The sequence below is a fragment of the Crinia signifera genome, chromosome 1 (assembly GCF_055691185.1).
Source record: "Crinia signifera chromosome 1, ASM5569118v1, whole genome shotgun sequence".
Lineage (NCBI taxonomy): Eukaryota > Metazoa > Chordata > Amphibia > Anura > Myobatrachidae > Crinia > Crinia signifera.
In genome coordinates, this window is record NC_139217.1 from 324,266,067 (window position 1) to 324,286,169 (window position 20,103).

At 47.9% G+C, this 20,103-nt stretch overlaps 1 protein-coding gene across 3 annotated transcripts in view; it reads right to left on the reverse strand.

The window, feature by feature from the left end:
• Nucleotides 1-20,103, reverse strand: part of REC8 (REC8 meiotic recombination protein) — a 78,286-nt gene that overhangs the window by 13,925 nt on the left and 44,258 nt on the right. For all 3 annotated transcript variants that reach the window (XM_083188050.1, XM_083188058.1, XM_083188042.1), the window contains one exon: nucleotides 8,471-8,529. In XM_083188050.1, the coding sequence (XP_083044176.1) occupies nucleotides 8,471-8,529 (59 nt within the window). The remainder of the gene's footprint in view (nucleotides 1-8,470; nucleotides 8,530-20,103) is intronic.

The following is a 20,103-nucleotide window of genomic DNA, read 5'->3' on the forward strand; positions in this document are numbered from 1 at the left end:
GAGCGGGTTGCGGCTATCACCTTGCTGCCATTCTCTCGGTGGGTGGGTTGCCGCGACGTAGCTTAAATAAATAAATGACAGTGGGGGGCACAATGCACCCTGGCCCAGCCTGTCATCTCCCCACCTTTCCCTATTGCCGGATGACAGCAGCTACACAGTGGGAAAAAAAAGTTCAGTGCTGGTACAGATGGAGCTGGGCTGGTCTTTGCAGGGGATGACGGCAGAATCGCCAGCCGCCATCTGTATCTGCGCAAGGGGACGCGCGTGCACGAGATGCGCGCGTCTCCTTCCGACGGCGCTTCCCCCCGGGTCCCTGAAGCGGAGACAGACAGGTTCCCGTCGCCCGGAAACTGAGACTTGCGTGCGTGTGAGACGCCTCGGTGAGATGGAGCGCCTCGCTGCTGGCGGATCACCAGTGGAGACAGTCTGGCGATTCGCCAGCAAGAGGGAGCCCGGCTCCATCTGTATGTCATACCGTTGTATACCGGCCCACTTTGAGCACTGGTCTATGCTGATGAAATGCAGAAGGTGTGGGCAGGAAGAGTTACCTGAGACTATTTATTAAAGTGCATTTATTATATAACATGTTGCACAAACAAATTAATTGCTTTGAGATAATATACAATTATCTTTCATTTGACATATTTAGAAAATAATGACTGCATTTATAGCTTTGTATAAATGGCATTGCTGTGATAACTAGCAATAAAATAATTATGCAACTATGACCCTAATTCAGCATGGACCGCTAATCGGAGAACTCGCAGTGGACTGTGAGCCGCAGCCCGGACAGAAAAATGAATTGTCTCTTGCAGAATTGTGAGAGAACTGCAAATGGATTGTTTTTGGCTGTACTGTACATTCACACTAATCTGCAACTGAGACCTTCCTCAAAAAAGGTCACTCCTTAATTTTTTGCAAACACACCCAGAAAATGGCAGGTTTCCACCCCAAAGGCCAGCTTCCTGTCAGTCATGATACGATCCGTGCGTATTTCCAGTCACTATTTCCCCTCGCGCATGTGCCATACATATAGTATACATTTGCAGTCATTCAATAATGTCTTGATTTGTGAATTCTGTATTTAACGATCCTTGCTGAATTAGGCCCTATTATTAACAATATCATTTTCAATGTTAACTCGTGTACAAATAATGGCCGAACACAATGCTACTATTAGCACAAACCAATATGAAAAGAAAGAAACGTAACAATACAGTACTTACTATGAAGGTAAAAGATACAGAGTGATTATACAGCTGCCCAATGAGGTAACATCCCCACTAGTAATGCTACATTACAAATGTATTCCGCAGCTGAGAATGTCATGGTCTCCCCCATTTCAGCAATAGTCTTGCACATCGCTTTAGTGTCATTGATGGTAGATAGTGTATATAGGACAGATAGGTGACTGAGGGGCATATTTATTAAGCTTGGTGAAGTGATAAAGTGTCTGGTCTTTATCACCGGCCAATCAGCTACTACCTGTCATTTTTCAAACCAAGCCTGTAACTTCACAGGTAGGAGCTGATTGGGCGGTGATAAAGTACCAGCCACATTATCACTTCACCGAGCTTAATAAATCTACCCCAAAAACACTCAGGGACACATACCGCAGCCATAGCCTGTGTATCAGAGCCCATTGTGACTCCCATGATGTCTTATACATATTACTTGCTATGCAATCCCCCAGTTACACTGGGAACCACCTAGTTACTGCAATCCCAGGAGAGCAGACCGTGCATCAGACAAGTTCTCTGACTACAGTCTATTTACAGTAGATAACCTGTGCACTCCGCAGAGTGCATCACCCACCTGTGGTACACGGCCGCGCTCAAACACTGCCTGTCACTTTCCCTGATGCTTTCCCCATATTGGAAGGATACTGCTCCTCATTTGACTTAAGAATGGAGAAGTTCTCATCAGAGCCCATGTACATTGCTGGCAGCATCCTGATGTTCCTGGGCTGTGGTCGGTGTCACACGCTTAAGGAACCTTGGATGAGAAGAATGCCATGGAAATGTATCCAAACCATGGAGCCAGAAGTGTACCAAACAGCACCAGCAGGGGGCAGAACTGACACAGTCTTGTGTGCACTTCCTCTGTGCACCATGTCCGGACCAGTTTTCAGTTCCATATCAGAAGCCTGTGTGAGCATAGGCGAATCTAGGGGGTGGTCCGGAAGTGCACAGGACCACCCATTAGCTCATTTTATAGCTGAGGGCTGGGGCTTTCCAACGAGCCCAGCCCCGAGTCTCTAGCCCCCTGGAAACCGGAGATACTGCCAGGCAAAGCTGTAACGTTTTCCCTATAGGATAACATGGGACCCGCTAATTCCGACCCCCACCCAGTTCCAACGGCTGCCAGTTCCCCCTTCGGCATCACTGAAGCTTGAGGTTGATCTCAGTCAAACCCAAATCGCTGGGCCTTCAACCTGATACCAGTCTGGATCCATATGGATTAATTGGTTCCAGGGATATTGAGGTTAAACCATTTTGTTCATTTCTTAAATGTAATTTCATGACTGTTTATGTTCTTTAATGGACAGATTTCTCTGGAACCAAACAGCCCAGTTTCACGGGACCAACTCAAAAGTTCTTCAATATGATACTGGTGTCATGTAAATGGGTCAGTTGGTTCCAAAGATATAGCTGGTTGGTTAAAGGGGGGGTAGGGAGAGGGGAGTGGTTTTCTCTCCCCCTCACACCAGAAAATGCAGGTTGGTGTATAAGGGGTCAGCCTGGGAATGTCCCTGCATGATCCTGGGACCATATTCCCGGGTAAATCCCTGCATTTTCTTTTGTGAAAGGGGTATTATTTCAAATAGCCGTGACCTGCACTGCTCTGAATACAGCCGGGCAGCCCCCTGCCCAGCTGTCAATGATGGTCACCCCTGCAGCTTCTGCTCCAATTCTTCTCCCCGCTTTCACCTCAGCCCGCCCCCCCTTTAATCATGTGGTGCCGGCACCCGGCATGCTCCCCCGACGTCACGCACAACAATAGCGCGCACAATATTTCAAATGTCCACTTGGCTAGAGGGGACACCAGGAGGGGAGTGGGAGCGTGCTCTGCGCTGCGCTCTGCTCCTCTCCCCATAGAAGCAGCTGCACCGCTCTCCATCTCTCCCTGCAGCAGCAGCAGCGAAGGCTCATATAAAAATTTACAGTAAGTGGCACTTTGGGGGGGGCATTGCTTAAGGGACGCTACAAGTGGCGGTATGTGGGGGCATTATGCATAATGTGTGGCTTAATATGTAAGCGGCATTATGTGTGCGCATCATGTGTAAGGGACATTATGTGTGCAGCATCATGTGTAATGGGTACTATGGTGCGCGGCATCATGTGTAATGGGTACTATGGTGCGCGGCATCATGTGTAATGGGTACTATGGTGTGCGGCATCATGTGTAATGGGTACTATGGTGTGCGGCATCATGTGTAAGGGGCATTATGTGTGCAGCATCATGTGTAAAGAGCATTATGTGTGCAGCATCATGTGTAAGGGACATTATGTGTGCAGCATCATTTGTAAGGGACATTATGTGTGCAGCATCATGTGTAATGGGTACTATGGTGTTCGGCATCATGTGTAATGGGTACTATGGTGTGCGGCATCATGTGTAATGGGCACTATGGTGTGCGGCATCATGTGTAATGGGTACTATGGTGTGCGGCATCATGTGTAATGGGTACTATGGTGCCATCAAGCAAGAACCCCCTAGGAATGTGCACATAGGTAAGCAGCACTTATGTGGCAAATATGTAATGGGCATTACATTTTGTTATATAGTATGTAATGGGCATCATGATGTGTGGCACAATGTGTAATGGGCATTATGGTGTGTGGCCTTATGTGTAATTGGCATTACGGTGTGGCTTTATGTGTAATGGGTATTACAGAGTTTGCTAAAATGTGTAATGGGCATTACTGTGTATGGTCTAAAGTGTAATACCACACCCCTTTTGTGATGCCATGCCTCCTTCCCGTGAGGCCACGCCCCTTTTTGCCACGCGGCTGCGCCGCGCAAAGGTCCCCCTACTTTAGTATCTAGATCTGGGGCCAACCATTACCATAATTCTAGATTCGCCTATGTGTGTGAGAGGTATTGTAGTTCTCTGAAGTTCCAACCAAGATGGGGTTTTTTTTCACAAATAATCTCTCTTAGACAAAACAAAAAGACATGGCCAGTGGGATTTTGTCATCCCAGGAGTCATTATTCCATTCCTGGGAGAACAAAGGGGTGTGGGATTTTCTTAAAATGTCTTCTTTGTCCAAATATCATATTATTTTGAATGTAAAATTTCCCAATATCCAACTTAATTTGGCATGAAGTCTCTATATTCTGTCATAAACGATATGTAGTGCAATAAGTTCATGGTCTCCATGTACATCAGAGATGAAAATTGCATGTATAAATCTGGGAAGATGATCAATGTTTCCTCTCATCATTATCAGTTTAGTGCTTTACCTTTCTGCCTGATGTTAGTGTAGAGTGAGTGGTAGTTATGGCTCTTTTTGTGATCCAGGGTGGTGACAATAGACAATGTTCTAATTAAGGTGGAATGTTCAATTTTCCCCTAGGTCTATGGACAAGTGAGAATTACTATATAATTATATCCTGGACAGTGATTATTTTTGTTTATGGGGTTGCTGTTTCACACCAAAAAGTTGCAAGTATTCTTAAAGGGGTGCTGGATGACTGCCCAACAGTCGGGATCCCGGCGGTCAGTATACCGACATCGGAAATTCTGACTGTTTAACTGCCCGACAGTCAGGATCCCGACTAATGGGCTATTCCTCCTCGTGGGGGTTACCCCTGGCGAGTGCAGTGAGCCACCAAGCATGCAAGAGGCTTTTTTGCACTCGCCTCTCTGACAGAGTACCGGCGGTCAGGATTCCAATAACGTTATACTGACAGTCAGAATCCCGAGCACCAGCCACTCATACCAGACCCTCTTGAAGGGTGACACAAGCCTTTCATTACAGAGATTTTTAATAAAGACTCTATTTACTCTCAGTCTTTTTTTCCAGATAGATGCTGAGAGCCCGGACCACATCAAGAAACCTGTCATCATGCGAGTCCTCAGCAAATGCCGGGACTACTATTGGCTAGTTTATGTGACTGTTACTACCTTTGGGAGAAAAGCCATGCTGGTACGAAGTTCAGCTCTATCTGCATGAATAACCAAAAAGGGGGGTTAACAGGATAGAGCCTCTTGGTCAGAGACTCATCTGGCCGAAGCCAAGACTATTAGCATCACTGGCTTGGAGGATGAAGACACCACTCTCCCGGATGTACTTGGTGCCGGCTCAAGATGTTGGCCTCACAATTTTCCACCTTTGGTATGAACACTGCGCAAATGACCTGAGCGTTGTCTTGGCCCAGAGAAGTATTCGACTGGCGTCCCGCATGGCTGCACGACTGCATGTGCCGCCCTGTTTGTTTATATAGGCAACTGCATTGGAGTTATTGGACTGGTCCCAAATATGCCAGTTTTGAAGCAGGTGTTCTGCTCGTATTAAGGCGTAATACACTGCTCTAAACTCCAGCACATTGATGGGCAGGAGAGCCTCCTGCTGTGTCCAGAGTCCCTGGAACTGATGTTCTTTGGTGACTGCTCCCCAGCCCCGGAGACTGGCATTCATGGTGAGAAGCATACAATCCCAAATGTCGCAGGTTTTTCATTGTCGGAGATTGGCGGAGTTGAGCCACCACAGTAAGGAGAGACAAACCTGAGAGGACAGGATCACTCTGTGATGGAGGCACAGATGAGAACCGGACCACTGACTGAGGAGACAAAGTTAAAAAGGACGAGAACAAAAGCACCCATACTGAGCTGCTACCATTTTCCTCAGGAGCTTTGTGAAAAGATGCACCGACAACCAATTTGTTTGTAGGACCTCTCGCACCAGAACTTGCAGTGAATGGATTTTGTCTTCAGGCAAAAATATCTCCATTTGGACCATACCATGATCATCACCAAGAATAACAATCTATGTGTGGTTTGGAGATGAGACTTTTGGTAGTGCAGGATCCAGCTGTGTTCGATAAGGGTGGATTGTGTTAGGTGAAAGTTGTCTAGTAACAGTTGCTGTGAGCGGGGCTTCAAGATGAGGTCGTCAAGGTACAGAATTATTGTGACTCCTTGCGTCCTTAATAATTCCATCATGACTGCCATGACCTTGATGAAGATTCTGGGTGCAGAGGAGAGAGCGACGGGCAGTGCCTGAAACTGCAGATGAAGATCCCGCACCGCAAAGCGAAGGACCGCTTGATGCGGGGACCAAATTGGGACATGAAGGTAGGCATCCCTGATGTCGATGGACATAATGAATTCCTCCTGTTCCAGCCCAGCAATTACCAACTGCAGGGACTCTATTTTGAATTCTACTGGTTTTATGTAAGGATTCAGATCCTTTTGATTTAGTATGAGACGAGCCAAACCGTCCGTTTCGGCACTAGGAAAAGGCTGGAATAAAAGCCTTGATACCTGAGATTGTGTGGGACTGGTACCACCACCCTGGAGTCTACAAGTTTCTCTATGGCAGCCATCAGAAGACCCGTCTATGAAGAAACTGGCAAACCAGTTTTGAAAAACCTCTGGGGGGAGGCATCCGAAACAGGATTTTGTAACTGTTGGACTTTACTAAAACCTTCCACAGCAGAGGCTAAACTAACCTGCTATGATATGGTTTCTTCCCTGTCCTGCTGGTATGCAGCTAACACTGAGGAAAATTTTGACATGACCTCAGTGAGTTGTGAGGCCCAGGCAGGGGTATCTTGGGAAGATAACGCAGGGGGGTCAGCTGCACATTTGTCACAGAGCAGTGATCCCTCTGTAGAGGGTACAAACTTAGTTGCACACTTTTTGCACATCATTTTCTGCTTGGAACTTCCGCCTGCCATAGTTAATACAAATACACTTCACCGACACAGAGAAGAGTATAGATAAACAGAGATAAGGTCCATACACACTGGGCGACTGTGCCCAGAGTGTATGGACAGCGATGATCGGTACCATCACTGGAGGGGGAGCCGTTCAGTGCATACACACTGAGTGGCTTTCTCCCTGCCCAGCGCTGATGGAGGGGGGGACGGCTTTGCATAGCGCAGTGCTATGCAAAGCCTTCCTCAAAGCCGCTTATCTGCTGGTATGATGCGGGAGTATGCAGCAGCGCTCACCGCTCATCACCGGGCCATACGCACTGGGTGTTTTGAGCGACTTTCAGCTCAAAGTCGCCCAGTGTGTATAGGCTTATAGAATCACTGTTAGGAGGGACAGTATAGAGGAACTCAGCACTGGAAAAAAAAAAATCTCTGACCACAAATTTTTCCTATGCTGGACCTGCACACTCTATACCCCACTGTCTGACTCACGGAACCTGGGGAAGCTGCTGTAGCTGGGAAGCTGCTCCGGGAGATAGGACACGCAGTGTAAGGAGCCTCCAGTTGCGTGTAATGGCCAGATTACACTAAACATGTCCGCCAGTGTCGTATGACTGGGGAAGCGCTGGGGCAGCTAGTCGGAGAAAAGCCCCTCCCCACCCCGCCGCTAGCTCCGTCTCCTACAATGGCACTCTTTTGGAAAAAAAAAAGAGCACCAAGGACCGCCACTTCAGTCTTTCCCAAATGGGTCTCCCCGGCAGCTCCAACGGCGGAGTTAGGCAGTGGCACTCCCTGCCTGACTCTCCTTTGATTGTAGATTCATGTTAAATAAATAACACTTTTTCTTTCCCTTGCCCCAGGAGCAAGCCAAGAGTGTGACCATCTCCTGCAGGGCACAAACTAAGACTGTCTGGGGGAAGTAGAAGGAGTGGAGTTGGCCACACACACATTTTAATTTTTAAAATGCCCATGCTCCCTGCAGTCACCCTTCTATTCCCCACTGTTACTCCAGTGACACCTGGTGGATGAAGGCGAAATTGGATTGAAATAAAGCACATCATAAGAGCAAACTCCCCCCCCCTCCAGTGATGATCCCTCCTGGAGACAGCGCATCAGTTCACAATGACACCCTGTCTCCTTCCCCCTGCCAGAAGGACCTGGCATGCGCGGGATATCGCTACTCATGCGAGATCTCCAGCACAACCCAGAGCCAGCAGCAGGGATAGTGCTGTCCCTGCTGTGGGGATAGGGCATCACCACCTGAAGCTGTCGAATTCAGCTCATTCATACATTTGCATAGCATATTGGACTGCTATCATTTAGCATAGCGCCCTTGTAATTTAGCGCACCCCGGCTGCTTCTTACATGGGGGAGAAGTGGTATCAGTGCACATAGCGTGCGCTGATACCGATTCTACCCTATTATGATCGATGATACTGTACATCTACCCCTCAGTTTGATCAAATTTAATGCAATATGTAATACTCAGGAATGCAACACATAAATAGACAAACATATGTTAATAACCTAAAATTAACAAAAATATGCAATATAATATATGAAAAAAGGAAAACAAATACAGTACCCGTGGAGAAGGAATTTGGGGCGATGCATGCTGTAGGAATTGTACCTCGGGAGAGCCTTCTAAATAGACAAACAGAAGTTTGTATAAAAATGTCAAAAAGGCAAATCAAAATGGATGATACAAATACTTTCAAAATCTAACTACAATACCTACACATAAACATGACCATCAAACAATTATTGCATGACATTTTTATAAAATTGAATTTTGTATACTTTCTGTGAGGTTTTATTACATTCTGTATCAAGAGATTATGTGTTATGTATAAGATCATTCTGTCTCTGAGTGTGTCCTTTTATTATTTAGAATATTAAACGAGTGAATGTATCAATTATACAAATGAGCTAGATATTCATGTATAAATACCAGTACCATCATGGCAGTAAGACACCTTGATATAGCTGCCAGTTTCTCAGTAAAACATATTGGTGTAACCCTGACCTATGCTTTTGGACTTGGACCCCCACTATACCTGCTCAATCTTCTGGCCACCGCATCCCATTGTTCTTGGAAGTCCCGACCATCCATCGCCTGGAGAAACAGTCGCATCCTAGTTGAGGCTCCTGGCTCTGGTAATCTACCATCTATAATATCAGGACTTTACCTCCAGCGGCACGCAGGATTTATTATTTACTATGGACTCCACCAATTGGGACTACTGCTTCGGTTCAGTGCAGGTTAATCAATTACCCGATGGGTCATTTATATTAATGCACATGGTCTTTATTCTTGAAATTTGCTGTTTTATTACAGGTTTATTCTATATTATTAATTTATTTAATTGATTCACCCGTTTAGATATAGAATTATTTTAGCTCTGCTATTCATTTTTTTTATTATTATCATTATTACTGTTGTATAGGAGCTGACTACTCCTTTTCAGGCAGCTGCTTTGAGCCAGCATCACATAACGAGCACTCTAAATGAACTTTTGTTAATTCCCCCTTTTCTGCAAGTATGGTTTTAATCGCTGAATCACTCTGGAACAACTTTATCCAGACATAGACTTTTGAGAATGTCAGTATTGGGTTCATACATTCCATCCATGAAAAAAAGGGGATTTTGTACTTACTGTTAAATCCTTTTCTCAGACTCCATAGGTGACACTGGAGAGTTACAGTGGGGAATAGAAGGCGACCACAGGGAGCTTGGGCACTTTAGAATAAATTAATAGTGACTAACTCCTCCCCTTCTACTTCCTATCCTAGGCCATCTAGGTATGTGCCCGGAGGGAGCTGGAAGAAAGAAGAAAAACACTCTTCCGAGAGGAGGTTAAACATAACAAGTCACACACACACTCGCATAGAGTGAAAACATAGTTTGAAGAACATCATTCATAACAGAATGAACACATCCATAAAAGAAGGTAAAACTTAGAATGAAGACTAAGTACAAAAGTCTCCTAGCCTCAGGTAACTGAACAAACCTGAAATAGCAGTAAAGAGAGAGACAGCGTCGGGTGGGCGTCCAGTGTCACCTATGGAGTCTGAGAAAAGGATTTAACAGTAAGTACAAAATCCCCTTTTCTCTTTCCTCCACTAGGTGACACTGGAGAGTTACAGTGGGGACGTCCCAGAGCTCCCAACACGGGTGGGATGACGCTGAGAGCCCCTTAACACAGAACGGCCGAACCGCGAAGCAGCTGCCGCAAATGAGTCAAATTTGTAAAAACGGACAAAGCTCTTCTGTCCAGACCAAATAGCCGCTCTACATAGATCTTGAATAGAAACTCTACGGGCAGCCGCCCAGGAGGTACCCACCGACCGTGTAGAATGGGCGGATATCGAAGAAGGTGGCACTCTAGAAGAAGCCACATAAGCTTGACGAATTGTCAACCTGATCCACCTGGCCAGGGCCTACTTGGAGGCGGGCCATCCAGGACGCAGGGAGTCATAGAGGATAAAAAGAGCATCCGACTTACGCACAGACTCCGTTCTGGCAACGTATATGCGCAAGGCCCGGACCACGTCCAGTGCTCTAGACTCATCTGAGTCCTCCCGAAAGGCCGGCACCACTATAGGTCGGTTAATGTGGAATGCCGAGACCACCTTTGGGAGAAAAACACTAGAGGTGCGCAGCTCCGCTCTATCCTCGTGAAAACGCAAGAAGGGTGCTTTACAAGAGAGGGCACTCAGTTCCGACACCCTCCTGGCCAAGGCCAGCAGTAAGACAGTCTTCCAAGTGACCTATTTCAGGTCCACATCCTCCATGTGTTCAAACAGAGAGGACTGGAGGAAGGTCAATACCAAGTCCCATGGAGCAGTGGGAGGCCTGAAGGGAGGTTGCAGCCGCAACACCCCCTGGAAGAAGGTCTGTACCTGAGGAAGAAGCGCTAGCTTTCTCTGGAAAAAAATGGAGAGGGCGGATACTTGAACCTTCAAGGACCCCAGCCGGAGTCCTGAGGACAGGCCTTTTTGTAAGAACAGCAGCAACCTGGCCAGCTTGAAATTCACAGGAGAGACCCTCCTGGATTCACACCAGGCCACATAAGCCCTCCAGATGCGATGGTAATGCACCGAGGTAACCTGTTTTCTGGCCCCTATCATGGTAGGTATTACTGCTTGCGGGATCCCTGCTTTTCTCAGAATGGACCTCTCAACTGCCATGCCGTCAAATGTAGATGTTGTAAGTTGGGACAGGTGAACAGACCCTACATTAGCAGGTCGTCGCAGAGAGGTAGGGGCCATGGTTCGTCTACTAACAGGCCTGTTAGAACCGTGTACCACGACCGGCGAGGCCAGTCCGCAGCAATGAACAGCACTGTCACCGACTCCCGTCGGATTCTCTGAAGAACCCGAGGGATGAGAGGCACTGGAGGGAAGATGTAGAGGAACTGATCCGTCCAAGGGGCAGTGAGAGCGTCTACTGCCACTGCTTGGGGATCTCTTGTCCGAACGCAGTACCGGGTCAACTGATGGTTGTGCCTGGAGGCCATCATGTCTATCTGCGGACATCCCCACCGACGAGTCAAGGTCTGGAAGACCTGGGGGTTCAGACACCACTCTCCGTGATGGACGTCTCGGCGGCTGAGGTAGTCTGCCTCCCAATTTTCCACGCCTGGTATGAAAATGGCAGACACGGCCCCTGCGTGCTCCTGCACCCAGCACAGAATCCTCTTCACCTCTCTCATCACTGCACGGCTGCGAGTGCCTCCCTGTTTGTTTATGTAAGCCACAGCTGTGGCGTTGTCGGACTGCACTCTGATGTCCTTGTTCCGGAGAATGACTTCCGCCTGAAGGAGGGCATAGTACACCGCTCGGAGTTCCAGCACATTGATGGACATCTGTGCTTCCTCCGGGGTCCACAGTCCCTGGAAGTGGAGACCGAGTGTGACCGCTCCCCAGCCCCTGAGGCTGGCATCTATGGTGAGGAGCGTCCAGTTGTGTATGGCGAACCTCCGTCCCTCCTGCAGGTTGCTGGAGTCGAGCCACCACACCAGTGATGCTCGAGCCTGATGGGAAAGAGAGATCCGCTGATGCAGAAAAAGGTGCGAACCTGTCCACTGGCGGAGCAGACACAGATGGAAGGGGCGAGATCGAAAATGCCCGTACTGCACTGCCTCAAACGTGGCCACCATCCTTCCCTGCAGCCTTGTGCAGAGGAGGACTGAGACCTTCCGATGCTGCAGCACCAGGCGAACCGATTCCTGCAAGGACAATATCTTGTCCATTGGGAGGAAAACCCTTCTCTGGACGATATCCAAGGTCATCCCCAGGAACAGAATCCTCTGCGAGGGGGTCAGTTGCGACTTCTGGATATTGAGCATCCAGCCATGGGACTCCAGGGTCTGACGTGCCAGCCTGATGTTGTGCAGCAGGATCTCCTTGGACAGAGCCTTCAACAGGAGGTCGTCCAAGTAAGGGACAATGGTAACTCCCTGAGCCCTGAGTATTTCCATCATGACAGCCATGACTTTAGTAAATAACCGTGGCGCAGAGGAGAGGCCGAAGGGAAGGGCTCTGAACTGTAGGTGACCGCTCCGAACGGCAAACCGCAGGTAGGCCTGGTGAGGGGGCCAGGTGGGGATATGCAGGTATGCATCTTTTATATCGATGGATACTAGAAACTCCCCAGGCTCCAGGCCTGCAATGACTGACTGCAGAGACTCCATCTTGAAGCGAGTGAACCGCAGAAACGGATTGAGCTGTTTCAGATTCAAGATGGGCCTTACTGAGCCGTCCGGCTTGGGAACCAGAACCAGGCTGGAGTAGAATCCCTTTGCCTTTTCCGATTCTGGGACTGGGATAACCACCCCCATGTCCCTGAGCCTTTGAATGGCAGCCTGCAAAGCCCTGCCTTTCTCCTGAAAGCTGGAAAACCTGTGGGGAAAAAACGTAGAGGAGGAGGCAACAAGAAGTCTATCTTGTAGCCTACTGCCACCAGGTCCTTTACCCATGCGTCCTGGCAAGACATGGACCAAGCCTGTTGTAAGACAGCAGACGGCCCCCCACCCTGCGCTCCGGACAGGGACTGGGAGAGTCATGCCGAGGGCTTTGAGGTAACCTTTGCATCCAAGATGGGTGCGCTGGCTGAACCTCTGCCTCTTCCTCGGAAGCCTCTAGAACTGGTAGCCGCTCCACGTGACCTACCCCTGAATCTAGGGGTGGGTCGGAAGGAACGAATAGACTGCCCTCCAGTAGTTGGGAAGGACCTGCGTGGGGGAGGGGCTGCTGTAGGCAGGAACTGTGACTTACACCCCCCCCCCCCCGTAGCCTGTGAGATCATCTTGTCCAGCTCTGGACCAAAGAGCGCCTCACCAGCAAAGGGTAATGCTTCCACCGCCGCCTTGGAGTCAGCGTCCGCATTCCACTGTCTCAATCAAAGATTACGGCGAGCTGAAACTGAGAGGGCAGAGACACGAGCCGCCAGCATACAAACATCTGAAGAGGCTTCAACTAAGTAACCTGCAGCGTATGTGTTCCACGAGAAGCAACATATCACCTGCCCCTGGGTCTAGAGAGGAGGCCACCTGGGATGCCCAGACCTCCATGGCCCTATTGACCCAACAGCCCACCTGTGCTGACCTTTGCAAGAGACCTGCGGCCGAATAAATATTCTTCAGGGTGCTCTCTAACCTTCTGTCAGATACATCCTTAAGGGTAGAGGCTCCTGGTATGGGCAACACTGTCTTTTTAGACCAGCGTGATACCGAAGAGTCTACAGCAGGGGGCGTCTCACATGACTTCCTAGCATCCTTAGGAAAGGGATAGGAAGTGAAAAACCTCTGGGACACCTGAAACTTCTTGTCCGGGCGTAACCAAGCTTTTTGCAAGTGGTCATCCAGCTCTTCTGAGGCTGGGAAGCATGCAGACTGTTTTGCTTTTTAGCAAACACTGAGGGGCGCGCAGCAGGCCTCTCCTCTTCAGAGACATTGAGGGTTAAACGGACTGCTTGTATTAAGTCCTCTAAACCCTGAGAGGGGACATCATTGTCCTGTAGCACTGGAGCCTCAGGCTCATTAAATTCACCCTCCTCTAGATCTGGCATGTCATCATCTGTATCATCTAACAGAGGGACCTGAGGAAAAATCCTATTAGCAGAAGCCAGTCTAGGGGGAGGGGGTGCTGGGGTGTCTGCATGTAATGCTCTAGACAGACCCTCAACAGCAGAGGTTAACTCTGCCTGTTGATCCCTGGCTGTATCCCTGTCTTGTCTGGCTGAAGATAACTCAGAAGCCAGCTGAGAAATCACTGTGGACAATTGAGAAGCCCATACAGGAATATCCTGCCCCGCTGCTGAAGGAGGGGGGACTGGGGCTGCAGCACATGGGGGACATAAAATGGCGCCCTCAGCGTGTGGGGTGAACTTAGTGCTGCACTTCTTGCAAGCAATCTTTTTAGGAGCCCCACCAGCCATCATACACTCATCAATCATCCACAGAGAGGAGAGAAAGAGATTAAGCACCGGACAGGAGAGGAGGTATACGAAAAGCAGAGTCTGCCACAAGCCAGAGACGCGCACTGTATATAAATATAACTTGCGCCGGCTAAGGGACCTTTTTGGACACAGTCCAAGCCGCCCTGACCTCCTATGTCCCGCTGTGACTCGCTGTACCAGGGGTCACCTGCACTCTTCAGACGCCTCAAGGGAGCCGCGGATCACGCTGTTGTTTCAATGGCTGCCGCACCTATGAAGAAGGAGGAAGCGGAAGTGCCCAGCATGCCGCGCGCCTATGCTCCGCTCCTCGCTAATGGCGCTGTATTTGAAAGTGCGCTGCCGCGTTCTTTTCTCGCTGAATCCCCCGCTAACAGGGGATCAGTGTTATACTTACCCCTGCCTTGGCTGTCGGGTGCGGCATGCTGACTGGTCCTCGAGGCGCGCTGCGTGCAGCGGCGACGGGACCTCAGGATCTGTGGATCCTGCAGCCGGGTACCGGAGGCGAGCTGCCGACAGCGCCCTTGTCGCAGGTAAGTAGGGACAGGGGGCTACCTGCATGTCCTCTTGCTGATTGCAGATCATTAAAAACAATTTAAAATTAAAAAAGCCCAGGAGTGAGCAATGAATGCACCCAGCTCCCGTAGGGCACATGCTAAGACTGCCTAGGAGAGGATGTAGAAGGGGAGGAGTTAGTCACTATTAATTTATTCTAAAGTGCCCAAGCTCCCTGTGGTCGCCTTCTATTCCCCACTGTAACTCTCCAGTGTCACCTAGTGGAGGAAAGGGAAATATAGCGTAACTTATACCCCTTTCACACCAGAAATGCAGGGTCAAACCCGGGAATTTAGTTCCCGGGACAAGCAGGGACATTCCCGGGTTTGGACCCATTCACACCAGAAATGTCCATGCATTTTCTGGTGTGTGAAGGGGGCGGGAAGGAGGCCGGCAGGAGGTGGGGAGGAGGCGGGATGATGTCGGGCAGTCGGCGGGATGGCGGCAGAGGTGGACAGGAGGTGGGGAGAATACTCACCCCGGTTGCTGGTACTCCGCACAGGCCAGGGATCCACACAGGCGGCGGCGCAAATGACGGGACAGGCGGCAGATGAAGATGATGCAGCTCTCCGGCGTCCTCACTGCCGCCGGAGAGCTGCGTCATCATCATCCACCCGCTGTCCCGTCATTTGCGCCCGCCGCCTGCATTAACCCCTTCCCGACATTTGACGTACATTTACGTCATGGTCGGGATGTACTTCCCGACGCATGGCATAAATGTACGTCATGCATTTAAAGTGTCACCGCATCTATAGACGCGGTGACAGAGGGGAGATGGCTGCTGTCCCTGACAGCAGACATCTTCCCTCATTGCCCAGGGGGGGCAGCGATGCCCCCCCCCCCCCATCGGCGATCGCTGCGATTGGCTGTTCAAATGTGAACAGCCAATTGCAGCGTTTTCTGTGTACCGGCGAATAACGGCGCTCGGTAACACAGGGATCGGTGGTGATTGGTGCTGTTAAGTACAGCACCAATCACCACCGGGAGTAAAGGGGTCACTGGTGGTCACCCCACCTGCTCTCCTCCCTTGACGTCTCGCCTTAAGTACTGTACTGTACTATCTTGTGTAGCCAACTTTCTCTGCTATCTACACATGATGTCCCAACATTACCTATAGCTCAACATCTCCAAAACAGAGAATATCATCTTCCCTCCTCCCCCATTGGCAACAACATCACAATGTTATCTCTGTCTCCAATTTCCACTGCCTTGGTGTCACCCAGACTCAGCGATGCTTTATTGCTCACAGCAGTGTTGCTATTGGACAATGGAGTATTTTATTGCTTACATGATTTTAAATGATCACTGTATGCTGATTTGCACTGTTATATCTGATTTGTGCTCCTGTACACGAGTCCATCTCGGGTACAACCCAGTAGATACCCCTTTTAGAATGGTGGCCCAACCTGGCTTACTGCCCTGGTTGGTGACATCACCACCAAAGCTACCCGAGACAGCAGTTGGAGATGTGATCTCCAAGAGGCAATTCTTCCTATGCTGTGGGGTCCGGGATCGTATCAACCCAACTAACACGCTCTAACTGCACAGAGAGCCACGTTAAACCAGTGTTCAACCCTGCTTGCTACCGAAGTTGAAATGCCGGGTCTCTCAACCTGGGTTCTTTCACACTGGACAGTATTCCAGGCTGTGTATTCACGTGCAATAACCCGGGTAATTGGTAGCGTGAAATGGGTATTAATGTATTTTCACAAACCAGTGCAGAAAGGGGCTATTTGTACTGATGAGTGCAATTTCCCCACTTGCAAATACTGTTCAGCTAAGTCAGGGGGAGGCTGTTTGGCTCCCCTCCACGTTTGGTGGCAATGCCATAAACTGAAGGGCTTTGGGCAACATGAACATAAAAATATGAACTCTGGTTATCCAATTCCTGAGACTCCTGAATTCTAGCTCCTTAGTTTAATGGATATGCCACTCTCCCAACATAAAAAAATCGTGCTTCGGGGGTCTTGCTAATGCGACATAGCACCCACCATTCATTCCACCAGAATCTGTGCTGCAAAATCCAAATATCACTCCTTCCCTTCTGAGTCCTGCCATGCACCCAAATGGTATTTTTTGGTCACATATGAGGCATTGCCGTACTCGGGAGAAATTGCGGCACAGATTTTGGGGTGCTTTGTCTCCTTCATTCCTTGTGAAAATGAAAAATTTTGAGCCAGAACTGCATTTTTGTGTAAAAAAATGTAATTTTTCATTTTCACAGCCCAGTTGTACCAAAATTGGTGAAACCCCTGGGGGTTTGAAATGTACACTATACCCCTAGATGAATTCCCTGAGGGGTGTAGTTTGCAAAATGGGGTCACTTGTGGGGGAGGTTCCTAACTTTTAGCATCTTATGGTGCCTTGAAACCTACATGGTGCCTAAAAAATAATCTCATAAAAAGGAGGCTCCAAAATCAAGTAGGTGCTCCTTCTATTATGAAGCCTGTGGTTTGGTCAACGTGCACACTAGGGCCACATATAGGATATTTATGAAAACAAAAGAATTGGGGGAATCAATTTTTAGTCACATTTCTCTAGTAAAATCCACTGTGTTCCTTAGAAAAATGTATTAAAATTGAAAATCTGCTAAAAAAAATGAAATTTTTAAATTTCACCTACACTTTGTTTTAATTCCTGTGAAACACCTAAAGGGTTAACAAACTTCCAAAATGCTGTTTTGAATACTGTGAGGGGTGCAGTTTTTGAAATGGCATCATTTATGGGGGTGTCTCACATACAAGTCCCTCAAAGTCACATCAGAACTGAACTGGTCCCTAAAAAAATCAGTGTTTGAAATTTTCTAAAAAATTTGAGAATTTGCTATTCATATTTTAAGCCTCCTAGTGTCCAAAAAAATTAAAAGGAGGTTGAAATAATGATGGCAACATAAAGTAGACATGTGGTCTTTGTTAGTTATTAACTATTTTGAGTGGTATGATTATTTGTCTCACAAGCAGAAAATTTAACATTTTGCAAATTGCAAAATTTTCTATTTTTTTACAACATTTTGGTATTTTTCACAAATAAACACAGACTGTATCGACCAAAATTTACCACTAACTTAAAGTACAATGTGTCACGAGAAAACAATCTCAAAATCACTGGGATAAGTAAAAGCAATAAAAAGTTATCCCCTCATAAAGAGATATACATGTCAGATTTGAAAAAAAGGGCTCTGTCAGGAAGGCAAAAACAGGCTGCGGCGGTAAGGGGGTTAATTCCCATCGGGAACACGGCAACCCGGGTAAGTATACCCTACACCTTTCACACCAGCCAGGTCCCCGGGTTGAACCCGGTAACAACCCTGCTACCTAGCCGGGTTGGATTGCCGGCAAATTAGCCCGGTAATTTGTCCCGGGTACCTTTCACACCAGAGGTAGTACCGGGTTGTTCTCGGACTCAACCCGGGAATTTAGGCTGGTGTGAATGGGGTATAAGTAAAGGGCGCAGCACAACATTGTTATAATGTAATGTAAACATAGTATGGAATTAGTACTTAGTTCGTAGTCCATTAATATACCATGAGTGATTAACAAAAAAAGAATGTGCTTTATAGTATTCAAAAATAGCAATAACATTTATGAATGCATTAATCATATACAAAAAAATATACAAAAAAAATCAATTTATAGCAATTGACTGCAGTTCAAAATACAGATATTTAAATATCACTCCATACAAGTATATGGAAAATCTCTTATCTATTCTGGGATATTATATCCCATGGCCTAATTAGATATTTCCAAAATATGATCTCATAACTAGATGTCCATAAAAAATAAATATAAGTTCAGAATCCCTTTCACTTTAACACTTAGGGGTAAATGTACTAAGATGGAAGATCTATTGAAGATGGGATGTTGCCCAGAGCAATCAATCAGATTATGGGGCCCATTTATCAAGTAACATTTGCGGCTAAATCCTCCAAAACACCCGTTTTCGGGGGTTAACCGCAAATATTATGTATCACTGAAATGTATTAAAGGGGGACCGCAGCAGGAATCTCCGATCCCTGCTGCGATCTCCCCCTGCAGCGCCGCCGGACGCATCCGCCATAGGTCTCTCTGGGGGATGCGAAGCTGCCCGATGTATCAACATCGGGCAGTCCGGCATCACACCCCTGGGCTATCGCCATTGTGATATGGCGATAGCCCATTGTAGCCTATGGCTACGGGATCGCACTGCGAGCGGGGCAGTGCGGTCACAGGAGTCGGCGGGGGTCAGCGCATAACCCCGCATGCGCAGACCCCCCCCCGGCTTCCTGGTCAGGGCTTCGCAGGGACGGTCCCAGCACCCTCAAATTGATACATCCAGGCGGTATCAGATGATACCGCAATGCGATGCCCGGCGGTGTTATTACGCCGGCATCGCAATACAATGATAAATGCGCCCCTATATCTATTATCTTCTAGAAGTTGCCAAATAAATAAGAAGTACAATCAGATTGGTTGCTATGGGCAACATCCCAACTTCAATGGAACTCCCATCAGTATATTTACCCCACAGTTTCATGTCTAAAGGCCCATACACACTGGGCGATATTTAGCTGAATGCCGCCCAGTTTTGTAATTTGATCTGCTTTCAACTGAAAAGCCGCCCAATGTGTATGGCCCGGCGATGAGCGCTGATGCCATTTACTACACAAGCGCAACTGGGAAAAACTCCATGCCATCTATTGGCTAACACATTAACCCACTGCGATTAGCTACAACGCCGCTACAGCAAAAGTCTCCTTTTTCACTTGGGCACACCGTATATAATTTCCAAATCTGTTAAAGGTTAACTTGAACCTTAGAAGGATTTATTTGATGTCTTCAGATAATTACTGAGCTACTGTACCTAAAAGAAGTCGTCCTCTTTTAGGTAGCGGGGCGTTATGCGGACCACGTCCCCGCAATGCCGTGTTGACAAACCACAATGCATTTTGAGCTGCATGCAATGAATGTTGGTAAAATAATATGTTGTAGTTGTGTCTATGGCAAGTCCTGCTGAGTTTGACTAATGGTTTGTTGATTTGTACAAGTGTGTTGTGCCGTGATTTTCATATGTATTTGAGCAAACTCTGCCGCGTTTTGTGTTTAGTAAATGACCAAGATCAGCCTTTGGGGGAGAAAATTAAATCTCAAATAGAAATGAATGATAGTAAATGTATTTACAATTGATGAAGAAAGTTACAGGAGAGATGCGGGAAAATGTGGATT